Genomic DNA, 20,155 nt, shown 5'->3' on the forward strand with positions numbered 1-20,155 from the left:
TTACCTTCCCGCTAGAGAGCGGTCCCTATTTATCTACTTGCACCCGGGGGTGCTTTCGAACTGCTAGGTTGGCAGGCGCTGGGACCGAACAATGGGAGCGCACCCCGCCACGGGGATTCGAACCGCCTACCTTTCGATCGGCAAGCCCTAGGCGCTGAGGCTTTTACCCACAGCGCCACCCGCGTCCCTGTAATCCTTGTAGCCCCTTCCAACTCTACAATTCTATGAATGCCCATAAGTTTATGTTCTCCCATATAGGCTTAGCTTTCATGTCTCACAGTGCTTCTTGAACTTGGGTCCCCAGCTGCCATTGCACTACAACTCCCATCATCCCTAGCTAGCAGGACCAGTGGCAAGGATGATGTCCAACAACAGCTGGGGACCCAAGTGTGAGAAACACTGCCAGCCTTCCCCTAGAATAATCCTGCAAAAGCTCTTCACATTTGATACTTTGGTTCTATCACTTGTGCTATGCATGTATCCTGTAATGTGTGACCTAGTAAACGTATTTTGCTTTTTCCAATTGTATATCGTGTGTACCTGCATGAGTCCCACTGCAGTCCTGTGCAGTGTGTACACATTGCGTAAACATGGAGGAAGAGCAGCAAGAAATCTTCTCATGTGTTACAAGATAGTTCACACAGTGAACCTGCTAACGTTTGAATATGTGAAAAGGCTCTGTGATTATTCTAGGGCAATGGACTTGTTGACGTCAATCTTCATTTGCTTAAGTGGCTTAGTTTGAGATGGATACCATTCTTCTTCATAACGGTGCTGGAGAGCTAGTACTATTTCAACAGCCCCAATCTCTCAGCACTAGCTAAATCAGCACAATGGCCCTACATAGAGGCCAACTTAGAGTAAGAACTCATCAATACTTGTCCCATGCCTAGAAAGCATGGGTCCAAGTGGTTTTCTGCTTGACCCACAGTTTCTAGGCACAGGTCTGAGTGGTTTTCCCCTTGCCTGCTCCTTTGCCATGGAGAACCCACTCTTTAGTGCTAAACTGGAGCAAATGTGAATCTGGAAAAAACCTGTATTGCTGTTTGCTCCTATTGAGTGTTAAAGAGCAGTTTTCCCTGGGCGGAAGCAGTGGGACAAGAGGAAGTGTGGATGTGTGGAAGTGTGGAAGGACAGAAGGCTGTTGAGTTGAAAACTAGGTCTAAGACTTTCTTTAAGAACCTAGTGAGAAAACACAGTACACATTTATTGAGTTTTTTAAATTGCACCTCCTATTTCCACTCAAGGCAGTTTACAATATGCAATTTAAATCCCATATATAAGCCAGAGAACACAGATGTTGTTAAGAGTATAGGAGGAATAGAGAAGCATTAGTTAATCCTACATGGAAAAAGGTTTGTGCATTTGCTTACTATTTTTGTGAGGTGTTATGTTTATTGCTGTTTGCATTTATTTTGAAGCTGTCTTAAATAGTCACCCACACCATTCATTTGTGAAACCAAAACAGGTGAGATCATGAAGTGTTTAGAATTATGCCTGTCTTGGGATACTTAATAAATTAAACCATATTTACTTAATAAATTAAACCATATTTTCATACATACTTTCAAACCGGCTACAACTTGTATTAGTTAAAAGCATCTAACATTTTTGAAACACATAATTTCATTTTATTTTATGATGTCCTTTTGCTAAGCTCATAAAAACATACACATACATACATACATACACATGCATCACCCCCATAATCTTATTTATAATAATGTTAGAGAAGTAACCTTTTGCTGGAATTCTGTTTATGCCTCAAAAATTTCCCCTTTAATATTTTTCCACCTCCTCTTCTGTCCGCATTCCTAATCAAACAGTTGCTTGACTATATTTATTTCCTGTGCAGTCCGAGCAAATATAAGTCCAGGATGATTTGGCATTGTGCAAGAAACTGAACTGTCTGATTCTGATTAATGATGCTATCCATCTCAGAAGATAGTAATTCTCTCCTTCAGAGCTTAAGGGGGTGGGGGCTGGGGAATGAGAAAACCACAGAATTCAGACTTCACTGTTTTTCTGGGGCATTTTTAGCATTTCATAAGCTGCCGGACTGTCACTGTGCCTGTGCCTTTTGTGCTAGAATATTTGGTGGCCATTCCCCAATGTTACTCTGGTCACCAAGAGCAATGAAGAAGAAACGATTCCAGACAACTGTAATCAAGCCTCAAAATGTCTACAAAACTACCAGAACAGTAAGAGGCCATCTAACTGCATGCCACATAAACACCTATTATTGTTCCATATTGTCTGCTTGGATTGGCAGAAGCTCTCTCAAGGTCTCAAGCAGGGGTCTTTCCCAGCCTTCCTACCAGAGATTGTGGAAACTGTATAAAGTCTTAGGATATTGAAACTGGAGCTTAGGGCAGAGGGGGGAAAACCAAGCACTTTACCATTCGGCTTCAACCCTTCCTGCATCTGATTGCAATTTTCCCCCTAAAGAAAAGATTGCTGATGTGTCCAAGCCAAACCACATGACACACAGGCACTGGTGTCCGACCCATAGATTCAGTCAGTGTGGGCTATCTGCCTCTCATCCTGAAAGGAGCAGGAACGCATCGTCATATCCACACCATTTGAAAACAGTGACCCTGGCCACCTCTGTTGCCAATTCTGGTTATTCATAGTACAGTGGTACCTCGGGTTAAGTACTTAATTCTTTCCGTAGGTCCATTCTTAACCTGAAACTGTTCTTAACCTGAAGCACCGCTTTAGCTAATGGGGCCTCCCGCTGCCGCCACGCCGCCGGAGCACGATTTCTGTTCTCATCCTGAAGCTAAGTTCTTAACCTGAAGCAATATTTCTGGGTTAGCGGAGTCTGCAGCCTGAAGCGTATGTAACCTGAAGCGTATGTAACCCAAGGTACCACTGTATTATAGAGTTAGGAGAGATATTGGGAGACCATCTATTGCTCGAATATCTTCATCTGAGAGCTTACCACCTCACAAAGCTGTTTGTCCCACCGCTTTAACAGTAGTCACTGCCGAAAGTTTCTCTTAAACAGCTTTAAACAAGGTGTTGGACACTTGGGCCCTCCAAATGCTGCTGAACTACAACTCCCATCAGCCTCAGCAAGCATGGCCAACATCAGGGGAGAGCTGTACTTCAGTGACATCTGGTGGGCCAAAGGTTCCCCATGTCAACTTTAAACAATCTGAGTCTCATGTGTCCTGGGGATTGCCCTTTTCCATCTGGCCATTCCTCAATGTTACTTCGGTCACCTAACCTTTAAAATCTGGGAAGAGGGCAGCAAATAAAAAGGGGCAGCTTGGCAGGGACTTGAGATATGGACTTCTCTATTGTTCCACCACCATACAAAACAGATTACCTGCTGAGATCTGTGAAAGTTATTGCCTGTTATTTGTAAAGCATTTCAGTTTAGGCATGCTGTTAAACTCAGTTTTAATTAACATGTTTGATTTGGGGTAGCTTCAGATTTATTATTTTTTTGGTATGTTGGGAGTTAATTCCCCCCCCCCCCCTTTTAAAGAAATTAGTTGAGTTAAAAATTCTACAGATTCTGCCCATGTTGTCAGCTCTGGGCTGCTCACCACTGGCATAGGCACACTGTTGTTGTTTAGGCTCTCTCCCCCATCCATGCTTCAGTTTGTGGTGTATGTGGACATGTATTTGGTGGTACTAGTCACACTTCCCATCATTTATCTCAAATGCAGAAAAGCAAAAGTAGAAGCTCCCCCATAAACACATGGCAAAGTCTAGGAATATTCGAGATGGAATCCTATGTTCTTTAACCAGTCTAAAAGGCATGTTCAGGGATGATAACAGAATCAAAATAACTAAATCAGTTCTAATGGAAGTGTCTTCGCAGAAGACAAATGTTTCTAAAGCAGGTGTTTTTACAGCAACCTTCTTAAAAGTGTGGAGAATAGAACTCTTAGGCTCCACAAGAAATTTTAATTGTTCTGAGCTTGTAGCCTTGCCTATTGCAGTGCGGAAGCTACTAGTCTGGCTGGATGTTTTCATGTTTGTGTTTGGGAGCATAGCGGTTGCTTCTGTGTCGCTCTCAGAATTTTATGATAGTGGTTATTTTAATTCATTTGGTTTCCTACGCTGTAGCTGAAAATGAGGTGTGGCATGCATAGGAAACTAAAACGAAGGTGGATTGCAGGAAATATTCACCTTTTCTTGCAGCCCGGGGACAAGATCAAAACAGAAAGGGTGGAGAAAAGCAGGCCTGCTGTTCCCCAAAACTGTCATCTTTGGGACTGCTGGCTACCACTATTGACAAGCAGTGTTTGAGGTTTAGTTCTGATATGCATTGACTTACAGACAGTTTCACTCTGTTTTCTGGTCCAAACAGGCAGAGTAGGGAGTTGCATTTCTTCGAGGAAGCCTGTCTCACTTGGGAAACAATTGCCCTTGAGAAAAATAAAAGCTAAACTTAAAAGCTTCAGCCCCAGTGCTTGTGTAACCATAGAGCCCTGAAGCCAGTGTAGTTTTGCACTGTTTTATATTTAACTTCCCTAAGCGCCTAAAACTAAATGGAGCAAGTTCATGGCTGGCACATCACATTGAATTACCTGTTTGGTTTATCTGGTCAAAAGAGCAGCAGAAATCCCTCTGCACCATTTGAAGGAATCTGTCAGCATTTCCGTTATGAAAAGTCCTGCCTCTCCTGTGCTTTTAATTATGTTGAAAGAATTTGCATCTGCATATAAATGCAGTTTAATATATAGCACAAGCACATTTTATTTCTAATAATGAAAAGGAACAGTTTTGCAAGCTCAAACTTATGCTTGTTGCAACCACATTCATTTAAATGCCCAGGGGGTGAGGGATGGAAACCCAAAACACTTGGATAATCTATGGTTCTTCTCTCTCTCAGGAGGACCACTGAAAATGAGAATTCATTAAAATGTTGGCAAATATTTAAAAATCCCATCGACTAGCTCTGAGGGAGAACTGTGGTAAAGACTGTCTAGGGGAACAAAACAATCTTTCAGACTAGTTTAAAATCAGCAGAGTAGTAACCATACAACTGTAAGATGTTGCAACACATCCAGTATTATTTACATCAATGCTTACATTACTGAAACAGAATGTGAACTCAGCAGAGGTTAGTGTATCTTTATTACCATTTATGAGCAGTCCATGGTGCAGTGCCATGGGCTGGTGTGGTTGGGCACAGGTTGAAACCCAATTTCCTGACTGAGGGCCAGCACAAGAACCCTGCCCAGGGTGCTGATCCTTTACAGCATGGCTGCCTGCGTTCTGGTCCAGAGGAGGCAAATGAGTGACCAACAGAGCAAGCAAGGCATGTGTTGCTAGGGACGATGGGAATTGTAGTCCAAAACATCAGCAGGGCACCAGATTGGCAAAGGCTGAACTACACCATGATTTATCTTGGCCTAGGAAGACAATGACGACACATTTTTGATACCTGTGCAAATGTTCCTAGACCAAGGTCATCTCCAATGATCATCCAACTGTTGCTGAGCAGGAGGCATTTCAGGTACAACCAAACAGCTGATCGGTGGTGCCTGCAAACCCAGCCAAGTGGCACTTTTATGCTGCCCCATACGGGCAATTAAGTGTGGCTGGGCCAAAATGGTCTGGCAGGAGCAATTAAGCCTGTGGGTCAGAGATTCCCCACTACTGCTTTAAAATAAGCATCCACAATTAAAAAGTACAACAAACAATTCCATTAAAACAGTATAATAATCAAAACAGTTAATTAAAGCAGTTTCAAGTCATGAGATCAGCAGAATGGAGTTACAAGAGCCCCTGCTTAAGGGTGTGTTGGATTTTTTAACTTTTCAAATTCCGAAAATGAGGATTGCTAAAAAGTTGTAACATGATTTGGGAATCCGAAACATATATTGGTTAAATTGATATAATTTACTTTTGCTTGTAAGCAAAATGTGTGTAAAATTGCATAGAAATCATTAAAAATGATTTCCAAGTAATTGCTGTTATATTATATATATTAATATTTGCTATTATTATTCAGCATTACCTGAGGTTTTCATAAGGTAAAATTAAACTTCCTTGCTTGTCTCAAAGCAGTTTATGTGCTTTTTTATCCAATGTAGACTTACCAAGATAAATGTCCAATCACAAAAACAGGAAATGTGACTATAACACACCCAGAAACCTATTTTGAAGACCGCCTCACTGAAATTTGCAAAAAAAAAAGTTCCACCCTTTAAAATAACATGGTCTACCTACAAGAACTAAATCTCCCTCCCCCACTATTGCATTGCATCCTGTCATGCTGTTAATCTGATCTTGGCGGGGGCGGGGGAGGGGGAGGAAAGTAGTGGAGGCAGGTTGAGGGCCATTTCCCCTTGCAAACTGAGCCCATCCAAGGGCAGTCTCAGCAGCAATACCCATATTTCTCCTACCGTAATACCTGTTTTTATGCAGCCAAAATGGTACTCTCCGTGCAAAATAGGAAATAAGCAGGCCTGGGGAGACCACAATGTTTGCAGAGCTGCAGATCTAGGAGGGACTTCCACCAAATAGTGCAAAATGGACTGATCATACTAAATGGGCAAAGAATGCAGACTTATTGGAAGGAACAGAAAATGGAGTGGGTGGAAATATTCAGAAGCACCCTGCCTTCTACTGTGGAATCAGGGTTAGTAGCCATTGGTAGCCCTATGCTCCATCAATTTGTCTAATCCTCTTGTAAAGCCATCCAAGTTGGTGACCATCATGCCCCTAGTTTAACTATGCATTGCGTGGAAGTACTTTCTTTTGCCTGTACAGTCTCCCAACATTCAGCTTCATTGGTGGTCCATGAATTCTAGTGCTATAACGATTGGAGACAAGCATTCTCTCCATCTACTTTCCCTATACCATATATTACCATCTCTCTCACTTGCTTTTTCTCTTAACTTAAAAGCTCTAAAACAGCGGTTCTCAACCTGTGGGTCCCCAGATGTTGTTGGACTACAACTCCCATCATCCCTGAGCTCTGGCCTTGTTAGCTAGGGGTGATGGGAGTTGTAGTTCAACAACATCTGGGGACCCACAGGTTGAGAAAGGCTGCTCTAAAGGCTGTTAACAGTCCCATTTAGTGGCATAGTGTGGGAAGGGCCCTGGGTGCACAATCGGGGGGGGGGCATGAACCAGGCACAACCCGAGACCCCCCTCGCATCCTGCTGGCAGCGGGGGCTGGAGATCACAGAGGGTGAAGATCACCCTCTGCATGTCCTCCCATGCCTGGCACGCCCAGCTGCTGCTTCCTTCCCAGGGTCAATCCTGATTCGGGGCACAGAGCAGCTGCAGTGACTGGCTGCAACTCCAGAGATCGGCTGTGGCGCGCCCGGCTGAGGCGCCTCCTTCCCTGGGGGCGGAGAGTGGCTGCCACCCACTCTCCTGAACTGGGGTGCCCGAGTACACCCCTGCCCAGGTGCCACAGCAAGCTCCCTCCATGCCCCCCCAACCCAGGCACTATTTAGATATGCTCTGCCACTGGTCCCAATGAGCATTCTGGCAGCCCTTTTCTGATCCCATTCCAACCCTACAATATCCTTTTCGAGGTGAGGTGATGAGAACTGTTCATATAGTATTCCAAATGCAGTCACGCCATAGATTTGCATGATAGCATTATATTGGTGGTCTTATTTTCAACTCTTTTCCTAATGGCCCCTAGCACAGAATTTTCCTTTTCCACAGCTGCCACACATGGGGCAACAACTTCATCAAGCTATCCACTATGACTCCCAAATTATTGTTCCTAGTCAGTCACCACCAGTTCAGACCCCATGAATGTAGATGTGAAATTAAGATTACATTTAATTGCAATTGCCATTTTACTGCCCAGTTTGGAGAAGCCCCTTTGGAGCTCTTCACAATGTCTTGTTTAAGCCACCCTGAACACTTTATGAACAAGTTAAAAATCACAGGTCTTAATACTTACCTTGGGAGAATCCCCTTTCTACATCCCTGTTGGAAGAATTGTCCATTCATTCCTATTCTCTGCTTCCTGTTTACTTAACCGGTTCCTGATCCACAAGATGACCTCTCCTCTTATTCCTTAACTTACTTGGGAGTCTTTGGGGAGGTACCTAGTTGAAAGCTTTTTGAAAGTCCTAGTATACTATATCAGCTGGATCACATCTGCTTGCTGACACTATTGAAGAACTCTGAACAGATTTGAGAGACAGGATTTACAATTTCCACATCTGCCAAATTTTCAAATAGACAATCTCAACTTTAAAATTTGACAATATGTTTCATTGATAATGTCTAATCCATCTTAAATTGGCCTAACAGGCACAGGTACGGAAATTAAATAATACCCAGGTATCACTCAGAAGAATGGTTTAAAAATGACAACTTGGTTTTATGGTAAATAACTTTATTACTTTCTTAACTCTTGCTTACATTGCTGGGCTAATCATAGACTTAATATGTTTGAAAGCTTTGGCAAAAGCAAGGCAGTACAATCAGAAGCTGAAGCAAGAATTTTGCATATGGAAAATTAGCATCAAGTGCAAATGTTCTTGCAACAGAACCAGTATATGAAAAACCACTGTGAGAATGACTCACTGATGGACACATTTGTTGTTGTTTTCATGATCTTTTGCAATGTGTTTGCTGGTTTCCACAGCCTTGTTTAAATTCAAGCAAAGACCTTTTTGCACCAGCTCTGTAGGATTTCATTTGCGAGTTGTACATTTAATTCTCCACAGCAGATGGTGTTGAGTGGGTGAAGTGCTGTATATTTGCGACAGATTCCTTATCCTACAAAATTAATTAAGTGCTTCATACTGAGACTTAAAATCAGATTTGTATTATTTGTTAAAAGCTAATTCATGCTTGTGGTTTTTAAGGATGTACACAACACAAGATTTGGTGTTTCGAGTATTTCCTTTAATTAGTCAGTAAATGCAGCCATGTCTTCTAGACTGAAATGCTACTGCTGTTGTAAATTTGAAATTCACTTGTAAATAAGTGTCATATTTTTGGCTGGAGTATTAGTTTTTCCAGATGTTGCTATGCAGAAGGTTGCTAAGGAAATCAATCAGTGTTCAATTATACGCAGTACAATGGAGCTCTCAGAATGCTTGTTTTCCACAAGCTTCCATATCCTACAGAGTTCTTTGAAATAAGAAATGAAAATGTAAAAAGATAACTTCTTGCTTTTTACAGAGAACTTAAGTGTGCTTGAAAATGTTTGGAAACGGTCAATACCAAATACATGGTTAAAGCACCACCATACTATTAGGCAAACAGGCAACTCATCTAACCAAATGTATTGTCTACAATAGTGACAAATACCGAATCTCAGAAAAAGTGAAGGAACATGAAAAAGTAGCAGGATTTAGTTTTCATCACCCATTCTCATCTCTCCTCGTCCTTAAACATTAGTAAGATATCCTTATGCTCAAGATGTGACTATAGTAATCTTGGCTAACCTTTCTTGGGGAAAACACACACACAGACACTATCTGGGTGCAGAGCTTCATATTAAATATACATTTTGGACAATCCTGCTCTAATAACTGAAGTAAATTATAGGCACTCACATTACTGCAAATATTTATTATAAATGTAGCAATTTATGTCAGAAATAGAGCACCAAAAACTGACATCAGGGCCATTAGATGAAACGGGTAGGCAGGAAGCACTGAATGAAGACAGGGAAGAGCTGATTGCAGAAAAACCGGTGGATGTGAAGTACTCTTATATTCACTGCAGAATTTGTTGGAAGGATGCCAATATCCAAACTATTTTTTTTTCTGGTAGTGCAACTGAAGTTGTGTATCAAATACAAGTGACAGGATGAAATATCTGACAAGTTAACAGTATCCATTTTCTAGAGCTCTGTGGTCATGCAGATGTTGTTATTGAACTATGAACATACCTATGCATCATCACGATTAAAATCAGTCTCCTTACCTAAGGAAAGTGTCAGCTCCAGGCTGTGACAAGAGCAGGTATCAACAGAAATCCAGCAGAGGTGAAGTCTAGAATAGGCTAGTTATCACAAAGGAGTCAGCCGACATGAATTCTTGACAGCTCAGTCATAGTAGTCATCAGAGAGCAATACCTAGATCTGTTCTGATACAATGGAAACTGGGCCAAGGTTGGGACTGGAAGCAAGCAAGGTTGGGAAGTAAAAGAGAATAGCGAAGGGTACCTGTTCTCTGTCACATTTCTGTATCTAATGCTGGAAACTTCTAGACACTGAGGGTCAACAGGAAACAGTGAGTTTTCATGAGACTAGCCAGATTTGATGTCCCCTCAGGAGGTTGTCTTCAGTGAAAGGTATCTATGCCTCTTGAGCAACTATTGTAGCAATTCTTTTTTTTTAAAAGATCTGAGAATGAGAGAAAGCTGTCTAGAATTGGGGATTCCAGTAGTCATAGTCCAGAGGGCACACAGTTATGTCTTCTTCGTAAGGAAAAAAGACCAACATTTGGGGACAATATTGCAGTTCCCAACCTCTGGTGGACTTGTTTCCACTAATTAGCACCCATAAAATACATGGATAAAGTTTCTATATTCCACTCTCCCTGGAATACAAGCAACCTCCTTCCACACATAATCCACAATCATCATTTGATCAGTGATCTACAATGCACACATAAAGAAACTTGATGATCTTGCAATGTTATAATGAATACTCAAATTTATTTAAGACGGCCGTAAGCTGCAAAAACTCATCCCACAGCATGAAACTAATTATTGTCACTACTGTTAATCTCTTGCAAAAAAAGGAGAGAAATATTTGTTATTAGTAAAAGTCCTGTATAACTGCACACCATCAAGGAGATAGCTGATATATTTTTCCAAAGCTTGGACATGAAGAGCAGTGCTGCAGTTTTATGTATTTCCAATTAGCAACAGAACCTGAAGAAAAGATAAATGTGGAGCAAATTTTTGTATTTATGAGATTCATATAAACCTGCCCGGGCTATAAACAAAGTGGAGAAATCTGTTTAAACTCCAAATGAATGTCAAAATATTGTGCTACTCTTTAAAGCAGAGAAGGCGAACCTCTGATACTCCATGTTGCTAGACTCCAACTTCAGTTGCCCCCGACAGTTGGTCAGCTGATAGAAGTTGGGAGTCCAAGCATACTTTGAGGGCCACAGGTCTCTCATCTCTGCTTTAAAGGTATCCATGGGAAAGTTCTGAAATCTAGGACAACATAGAGGATCATAATTCAGCAGACACAACTGCTATGCAAGTTCCAGTAGGGTTTAGAAGTATGAGGGAAATGAACTGATTTCATGCAGCCACAGCGTCCAATTATTTATGCGCATTAGAAGCAAACAAAGGTTGCTGAAGACAGTACTGTAGCAGAGATGCTGAACAGAGCGATGTCTCTCTGGACTCCAGATGCTTACAAAATATACAAACACTCGGGGATTCAAAATGGATGGCCAATTGGCAAATGGTCATTTAAACTATTTCATGCTATTTGAAGTGATTCATTGCTTCTTTACACAGGTTGGAGATTATCACTGGACTGTTAAGACGACTACATCATTTGAAACAGGAGTTCCAGGTGTTCCGGCGTTCCAGATTCAACTTGCTTTGGCTTGTTTGTTTTCTAGATCCCTCTACCAGTTTCTGTATACTACAGCCAATGCGTCTTGTGTGTATGGCCACTTAACCAAGGATACAAGGCAGGTGAGTCAAAAGTCTAAATGTTACCAAGTGCTCTTGATTCTTTCTGAAGAATTCTTTCTTGATTCTATCTGAAGAAGTGTGCATAGACACAAAAGCTCATACCAATAACAAACTTGGTCTCTTAGGTGCTACTGGAAGGAATTATTTTATTTTGTTTTGATTCTTTCAGTAAGCTTAGAGACTGATTCACTCTTGAAATTCTAATTCCAGGGGCTATGGCCATTTAAGCTGCTGTGATTATAGGTTGGTTGATCGATCACGTGAGTTCTCTGATGCCATTCAAATCACCAGGTTTACTAAATCCTGTGAAACTGTTATCAGCAACATCTTCATTGAGCTATCCACTACCACTCCCAAGTTGTTGTTCCTAGTTAGTTAGTTAGTTAGTTAGTCAGTCAGTTATCAGATTTATGTTGTGGTTTCTCATTGTCACGATATATACAAAGGAGGTAATAATCATCAGGGGCTCAGCCTGTATTCCGTTCAGCTTTAACTAAAAGAGAGAACTGCAGGAAAACCAGTGAGGTGGGGAAGAAGCCATTCAAGAGGCCCAAGTGGATTGTGGATACTCTCTGATCCCTACAAACACTTAAGGTTAGGAACAAGATTTGGCTGCTATGATTCCATGTTCAGTTGTCCCTCCCACATTTTATTTTCCAGCTGCCACACAGTATATTTGTTTCTTCTGACTGGATTATTCAGCAGCACTCTCTCCAAAACTGTGATCACTAAGTAGGAAGTACTATTTTTCTATTCTGCACTAGCAATATAGTTAATCTTTAACAAAAGCCATGAGAAATGCCTTTCACTGCTAGGGCTTCTATGGTTATGACCCGCCCTTTGCAGACAAGCATCACTCAGACAATAAAGACCTACAGCTACATCATCACAGCTCCTGAGGAACAGACACTGTTCCACCTTATCCCAAAGAGAATCTGGTTTTGGTTGGCAGCTTATAATTATGAGGAAAAAATGTATACATACTAGATGAGGAAGAGAGACTTGGGCATTATGTAGGAAACCGGCTCTCTTTTAATTCCTCTAAAAACATCCCTGGAACTATTTGTCTGCAATTTGGGAGGCTAAGGCCACTCTTGAGAGACTTCTCTGTACCTGTAAATTTCATTTACTTTTTTTTAAAAAAAATGGTAAATTTGTTTAGATGTTTTTAGATTTTTGCATTACAGTTAATGGGAAAACACACAACTTTGTTTTATACAGAATGCTTTGGAACTCAAAACACAGATTGAAGCAGAGCAAGTACAGAAACAGACAGATTCAAGGCAAATCTTAGTGCCTGCATACGCCCCTAATGTGCATTAACTGCATGCATGGAAAAGTTATAAGGGCTGGAAAGATGAAACCAGAATTTTAAAAATGGGATCTACAGGATTAAAAACTATTAAGATATATGGATGAAGCTGTGGTTATGAAAACAGCTGAACACTTTTAAAAATATGGCAAGTCCATAGCCATTCTACACACTTTCATTTATTGTCTGGACAATTTAAATACAAATAATTCAAACACAACAAGGTTATGAAAAAAAACATTTACAATACTTTCCCTCAGAAATGATCTAAACTAGCAAGTTAAACATGAAGTAATACATTATAACTAAAATATACAACTGCCTGGTCCTAAGAAAGATTTTTTTATTTTAAATTTCAGATAGTAAAACACATTGTAGAGAAAAGATTCTGACATGCCTTCCCCACTAATGCTTAGAAATTGCATCAAAACTTTCCCAGCAAACTGCGCTCATTCACAGCAGATGGTGTAGAAAGGTTTTCCCCAAACATTGAATGAGGGCATTTTCGGTTGTTGTTTTTTTTGTTTTGTTTCGTTTGAAATTTAAAATCATTTCAAAATGTAAATGAACTGATGACATTTAGGATGCACAGCCTTTGCTGTTAAATTATTCTTGTACTACAAAATGTTTGCTGCTTCAGTGTGGAAAATAAATAAATGAAATAAAACCAGTATGTAGTTTACATGCAGTTAGTGGGTATAAGCATGGGGCGGGGGGGGGGGGGGATGCACAAAATAAGCACAAGTTATAAAGAACCATAACGTTTTATTACCATTAAGACTAAACTGGTATTGAAAAAATTGTATATAACAAGACAAGAAAAGCAATAGCAAATTTAACTATCAACTAGATTATGCATAGCGAGTAACTGTTTCTAGTACTCAGGGAAGAGCATGACCTTTTTTTTGTTTTAAATATATAACCATACAAAGCACAAACATACGAAAAGGATCAGTGCACTGAACATGGGAGAGGACTCCCTCAGTCATTTTGTTCCCTTAGCTCTGTTTTCCCCAATCTGAATTACATTAAAATATAAAGACCCAGTTGTTGTTGTTGTTTTCTACTGTGCAGTAAGAAAAAAATAATATTCACGACAAACATGACAATATATCAAACAATATTTCTACACAGGTTACCTTGATACCTCTTGCCACTTTAAGTATCATTAAGAAAACATTTTAAGACATATACAAACGAAACTAGCAAAGTGTTACAACTTAGAATAAGTTAACCAAAAGGAAAAAAATAACTTCTTTTATATATATATATATATATATTTATATTATATATACACATACACACACAACAAAATGACACAATAATATGCTTCTTCCCATAGTTTAAGTAAACAAATAAGTAGACTAGCCAAACTAGCAATATTTGATTTTGGCATATGCGTCACATCAGCAATTAAATAAATAAGTGTTTCAAGCAACGTAAAGAGTGTTTCAAATGTGCCAACACAGCCCAATTTATATCAGTATGGGCTAGAAAGTGAATCTGAAAATTCTTAACAAATTTAAAGCAAATGTACTTTCCCCCCCTCTAAACACATTACATTTAACTATGATACTAAGATATGTAAATAATTTTGTAGCACCTACTGCTCAAAGAAAGGAACTTTTTGATTAAAATTAATTTTTTTCCAAAACTTTTGTTCTGCTGATATCCCATACTGATGACTTAAAGAAAAACCACCCTGCAACTCATCTCCTTGCTTTTGGGTTTTGACTGTGGGTAACTGTGTGCCAGGGAAGAACACTCTCCCGTTCTGTATTTAATATTTTTATTACATGCTATGAAAAGATACGAAGATCATCTGTTTGTAGCCCATCCTTCAAAAAACAATCTACTTAATCCAGTTTAAAACACACATCTTGATCTCTAAAAAGTTACCAGTGCAGTATGAACATGACAAAGTTGTCAATTTCCCCTAAATTAGCCAGTCAAAATATTTTTTTTTCTCAAATCCAGATTCTCTTGTAAAAATTCTTTATATTTTATAAAAATAGATTTTTCTTGAAACCCATTTTCAGCAAAGAGACCACCTCTTTGGCAACATTGTTAATGTTATTTAAACTGTTATGTCATCAGGTATCCCCCCCTTTTACCCTATCCCTAACAGAAGACTGTTTAGTTCACATGATATAAAATAAAAAAGGAAAAATAAAAAAGTTGCAAAATTATGTTTCTTTTTTTCTTCTTCATTTTGCAATTTTTATTGTTCCTCTTTAATTTATGTTGGGGGTTTACCAATCTGATTGGATCAAACATTTTGGAAAAAAAGAGAGCAAAATCTGCTAATCCCATTAGTCTGTAAAAATGGTTTTAGATTTTTTTTCATTTATTTATTTATTTTTCAAATGAGTGAATGGTCATCTTAAAAAGACCCACCTTCAAGGAAGGTAGTAAAACTAGCTGGCCGGGTAAAAATCCCTGCACATTGTTATCTATGTATATTATATTCAACAACGACAGCTATGAAAGAACATTCAATGCATCAAAGGTTTTTTGTTTTTTTTCTAAGCATTATAAAATCCTTTCCTGTTCACAGGATATCAACGTTTTAATACTTAGGCAACACTGGCTTATAAAAGTCCATGGTTGAGTATAAGCCTTGAAAGTTTTTTGTTTGTTTGTTCGTATATATATTTATATATATATATATATTTATAATAATTATTAAGGATATGAAATTCAGGATTTATGGGTTTTATTGGTTTTAAAGGAAACTTGCAATACTCTGTCTCCTAAGCGATATCCGTTAAGGCTGGCAATTGCCATGGCAGCTTCATCGTAGTTGGTCATGGTGACAAAGCCAAATCCCTTGCACTTGTTGGTGTTGAAGTCGCGAATCACCTTGACGTTATTGACTGCCCCAAAGGGGCCAAAGAGCTGCCACAAGACACTTTCGTCGGAGTCAGGGGACAAGTTGTAGACAAAGATGCACCACCCAGTCCCAGTATGGCCAGGGATGTTCATTCCTACAAGGCTCGTCATCCCATCAATGGTGATCGGAGAAAACCTATCGGATTAACAAAGACAAAAGACAAAAAAAGAGAGGAGGGCTAATCTACAGATCAGTTTTCAAGCATACGTTACATAAAACCAAGACCAAGAAAAGAAAAAGAGCCTGTTAAATTCTCTGCAGTGAAGAACGCACATTCAGCACACGGCGTAATGTTCGGTTTAAAAAGCACTACTAAATGCCTCTGAAACAACAGCTGCTGAACTCAATTATAAGGAACTGAAATTGAGTGTGTATTAGTGGTTCCCTTGGAGAACTTGGCTGCACCCTGCAATCAAATGAAGTCTCCTTTATGTTGTGATCTAGTACACGGTTTTATCTGAGTAGGTTGTAGCTACTACCTTTATTGCCTGATGAAAGCTTAATGGGTTTGATCATGGAGCAAGCTTGCTCCAGAGGCTGGGACCCAAAGCAATGGCTTCAAGTTACAAGAAAGATGATTCTGACTAAACATCAGGAAAAACTTTCTGACAGTAAGAGCTGTTCAACGGTGGAACGAACTCCTTTGGAAGGCGGTGGGCTCTCCTTCCTTGGAGATTTTTAAGCCAAAGTTGGATGGCCATCTGTTATGGATACTTTAGATGAGATTCCTTCTTTTGACTTCTAGACAAAATGCCCCTTGGGGTCCCTTCAAACTCTATAATTCTATTGTATTCACACAGGCATCAGTGAATTACCAAGTACCTTTATTTGTAACTACTGAGACCCTAGAAAAAAGCATTGCTATCTTGTCTAAGATGTTGTGTGCAATATGAATGTGTATTACATGTGTGAGTTCTGTCTCTTTACATAGATATATTTAAAGCTGTGTGGGGCTAGCTTAGTTGAACCACAACTGTTGACCCCCACAGAGGGCAGCAAGCACTTTTGTTTTCTGTAATTTACTAGACTTATTACTTGCTATACCATTAACACGACAAGTTATGAAAACTAAAGACTGCTTCATGCAAACCTTTGCCCTACATGGATATAATATCTAGGTCCTGGTAGTCAGCAGGACACCTTCTAGTTGTTGTGGATTCTAGTATTTGGGAGGCCCAGCCGTGGTGGTGAATGGTTAGGGATGATGGGAGTTTTAGTTCACATTAGCACCCTGATCTAGATGGATTCCAGTGTCCAGAAACTATATGGTAGCTGCTTAAAAACTTACCACATGGTCAACTGAATTTAAGCAGATTGTAACTGGTGCGCCACAACCACCCCAGAAATCAAGGGAAGCGGGGAGGTAAAAAGGAACAAAGTTTAACGCTGAGATTATTCAAGCAAAACTGCTTAACTGCCCTAGTTTAAGTTCATCCTTTCAAGCTCCAGGTGGTAAGTTCTGAAGTGACCACTCTCAACTGAATCTGTGCAGGGAAAAATAGGTACTCTGTTACTTCTAAAGTGCAGTATGAATGTTTTTTACCCTGCCAGGAGTACAATGATCAGAAAGACTTGGGGAATGTATAAAGCAGCTGAAAATCTCTAAATGTTGGGGAGCATGGCTGCCCCACCCTGTGTGATTTCATAAGGCAGACCAAGTGCTGGTTCAAAGCTACAATCCAGAAATATTGCGTGTGTGTGGCTGCACCTACACAGTATTGACATGCAGCATGAAATATACCTGCAGTCTGTGGGTGACATTCTATATTTCTGATACCTACACCCTGTAATAAAAAGCTAGCCCCCAACCCACCTCACGCTGTCCCTTTAAGAAAATATCTGCACCCAGAAATTTTCATTTCATTAACTAGGAGAGATCAATTCACATCCAAAGGAAGTCAAAATTTTATGTTATTTATGTCCCCCCCCCCCCGTTTTATTGTTGTTCTGATGTATCAATAAAATCTATTTTTTAAAAAAGCAAAAGCACATCCAAATCATCTCCCTCATTGGGCATGTCCCCTCCTGTGTCTGCCATCTGGAGGAGAATGGCCCCATTCACACCTCGCAGGAATGTTGGCAAATGCTAATGATCAAATTCTCTTCTGCGGATGTGACAAATGTGGTGTCAAGGAGAGGGGGCTTCCCGACTGTGGATTTCCAAGTAGGACAGAAATTAACCAGAGTGCCTTGCAGCCCACCCCATCTCAAAGACTGGAGTGGGTGGGCCTGTTTTGTCACACCCTACTTTTTCAACATGGATGGATCACAATTGGACATGTGTGCACACAGCTGTGCATGTACCATGTCATGATACGGTGAGAGGCTATACATACAGCATTTTTGGATTATAAATGTGAGAAACAGTCCTTTAACCTCTGTGCTGATGTATGTGGATTATTAACAGAGAAGTCATACTAATGTAACAGTTTCATGCCATCAGGACAGTATTTTCAAATTTCCAGTAGTGACACTATGAAATAAAAATCAGAACAAGCAATTTAACTTAAAAGAAGGCAAACCACAAGCTCCAAATTACTGGAAACACTTGTCAAACCTGCAACAAAGAAAATAAGAGGCCTGATTAAGGTGCAAACAGTTACAGCATTTTATGAAACTTGGGTAGCTCCCTTACCTTTCTAAACAATATTGGGTTTGAGTCACATTTTCAGTGACAATTTCACACTATAAGCCCAGTGACACCAAATCTTTGTTATAATAAACTCTGATTGAGTGAGACTTTTAAAGAGTCATTTAACAATACACTTAGGAAATCAGAATGCTTGTAGCTGTTGCACCTAAACCATCTTAGAAGACCTGTAACAAAAGAAAAAGTAGAACATGCACACAAAAATCACACACTATTTTGTGTGTGTGTGTGTTTGTGCATGGTGTTAAAGAAAACGAACTGAAGTCCAAACGAAAAGACAGAAAACATTTGGCATGCTGGTGGGGGGAAAAAAGGAAAGAATTAAAAACAAAATAAAGTTAGTGATTAAAAAAAAATTATAGCACCAATCTGTGCCAACATGGACATCTGGCAATCTGTTCAATTCTAATTACCTCTTTACGCCATAGGCCATATTAAGCAAATTGTCCAGCCTGAAAAGAGAAGGAGGGTCTCTGGGTTAATGTCTCACAGATGGCAAGATTGCTCAATGGAACTTTTATTAATAATGCTCCATTTTCAAAGAAGAAATTCGTAACATCAACTCCTGTACATCTAGCGGGTCTAATGAATCAGCAGCTATAGAGCTGCTTTTACTTCCACAATAAACAAATGACATTTAAAAATGTGCTGGTAATGAAGAAAGGTAACATTCCACCATCTTACAATTTGATTCATCACAGAAGAATTCCCTTGCGGTTTTGCTTCTGCACACTATATCAGCCTGAAATTGTAACTATTGCTATGATTTCCACTATTTACCTTTCCATTGCCATTAAACCTGTAAATAGAAATAATAATAAAAAATACACTGGTGGCAGCCGTTTAGGATTGTACTAGTATTGTGAATTGTAGACATTTTTCTTTTGTTGGGAGAAATTATTTTTGATGCCTAAAAGCCAGGGCAGATGATCCTAACATTTTTCAGATCAGATCATTAAACAAAGTTGACAATGTTTAGTATGATGGGCAGTCACAATGTAGCATGTATAAAGGCCTCCCCAACTTTAAAAATTATGGAGCTTTCCATATTAATGTATTAGGCAAATGGGTTTTTGTTTCCCAAGGGGTCAGGGTTGTAGGCAATAAATAACGAACTGAAATTAGCTACATTGTTCAGAACAATTAACTTTAAAATAAAAATGTAACATCCATCACACTTCATCAGAAAAACCAAGAAGTGTTCTGTAAATGCTTTAAATGTGAAACAATTTGTGAATATTCTGTTCAGAAATCTGTATCTGCACAGAATGCTAAACTGTGGTTTTGTTTTAACCTTGGTTAGTTTAAGCAGATATCAATTTGTCTCAACTGACAAGTAAATGGCATGGCTTGTTTCCCCAGAACTTGGGTTTACATTCCAGCTCCTCTTGCCTCCACAGTTCGGCAAGCATGTAGGAAAGGTGGCCAAACAAACCATCATTAGGCAAGACTGTTGAGAGAGAGGACATAACATTGAACCACAGTTAAAATAACCTATGATTTGTGTAGTCAACAACAAACCATGGCTTCACATTGTGATGGTACCAGAAAAAAACCATGGGCTGACACTCAAACGCATCCCACTTTGGTTAAACTAACCATGGTTTAGTATTATGTGTGAGGGAGGTCACTTTATTTCTTTCTATATATGTATTAAACTCAATGAACACATACTGAAATA

The 20,155-nt window shown here is 39.6% G+C and overlaps 1 protein-coding gene across 7 annotated transcripts in view; it reads right to left on the reverse strand.

The window, feature by feature from the left end:
• Window positions 1-13,090: 13,090 nt before the first annotated feature.
• The window catches only part of ELAVL4 (ELAV like RNA binding protein 4), a 105,228-nt gene continuing 98,163 nt past the window's right edge, over window positions 13,091-20,155 (reverse strand). For 6 of the 7 annotated variants that reach the window (XM_028733526.2, XM_028733530.2, XM_028733525.2 and 3 more), the window contains exons 6-7: window positions 18,888-18,926; window positions 13,091-15,959 (exon numbers count right to left, since the gene is read on the reverse strand). In XM_028733526.2, coding sequence (XP_028589359.1) covers window positions 15,632-15,959; window positions 18,888-18,926 — 367 coding nt within the window. In that variant the 3' untranslated portion in view covers window positions 13,091-15,631. The remainder of the gene's footprint in view (window positions 15,960-18,887; window positions 18,927-20,155) is intronic. The other variant, XM_028733528.2, reaches the window with a different exon arrangement.

Source organism: Podarcis muralis, chromosome 5 (assembly GCF_964188315.1).
Source record: "Podarcis muralis chromosome 5, rPodMur119.hap1.1, whole genome shotgun sequence".
Classification (NCBI taxonomy): domain Eukaryota; kingdom Metazoa; phylum Chordata; class Lepidosauria; order Squamata; family Lacertidae; genus Podarcis; species Podarcis muralis.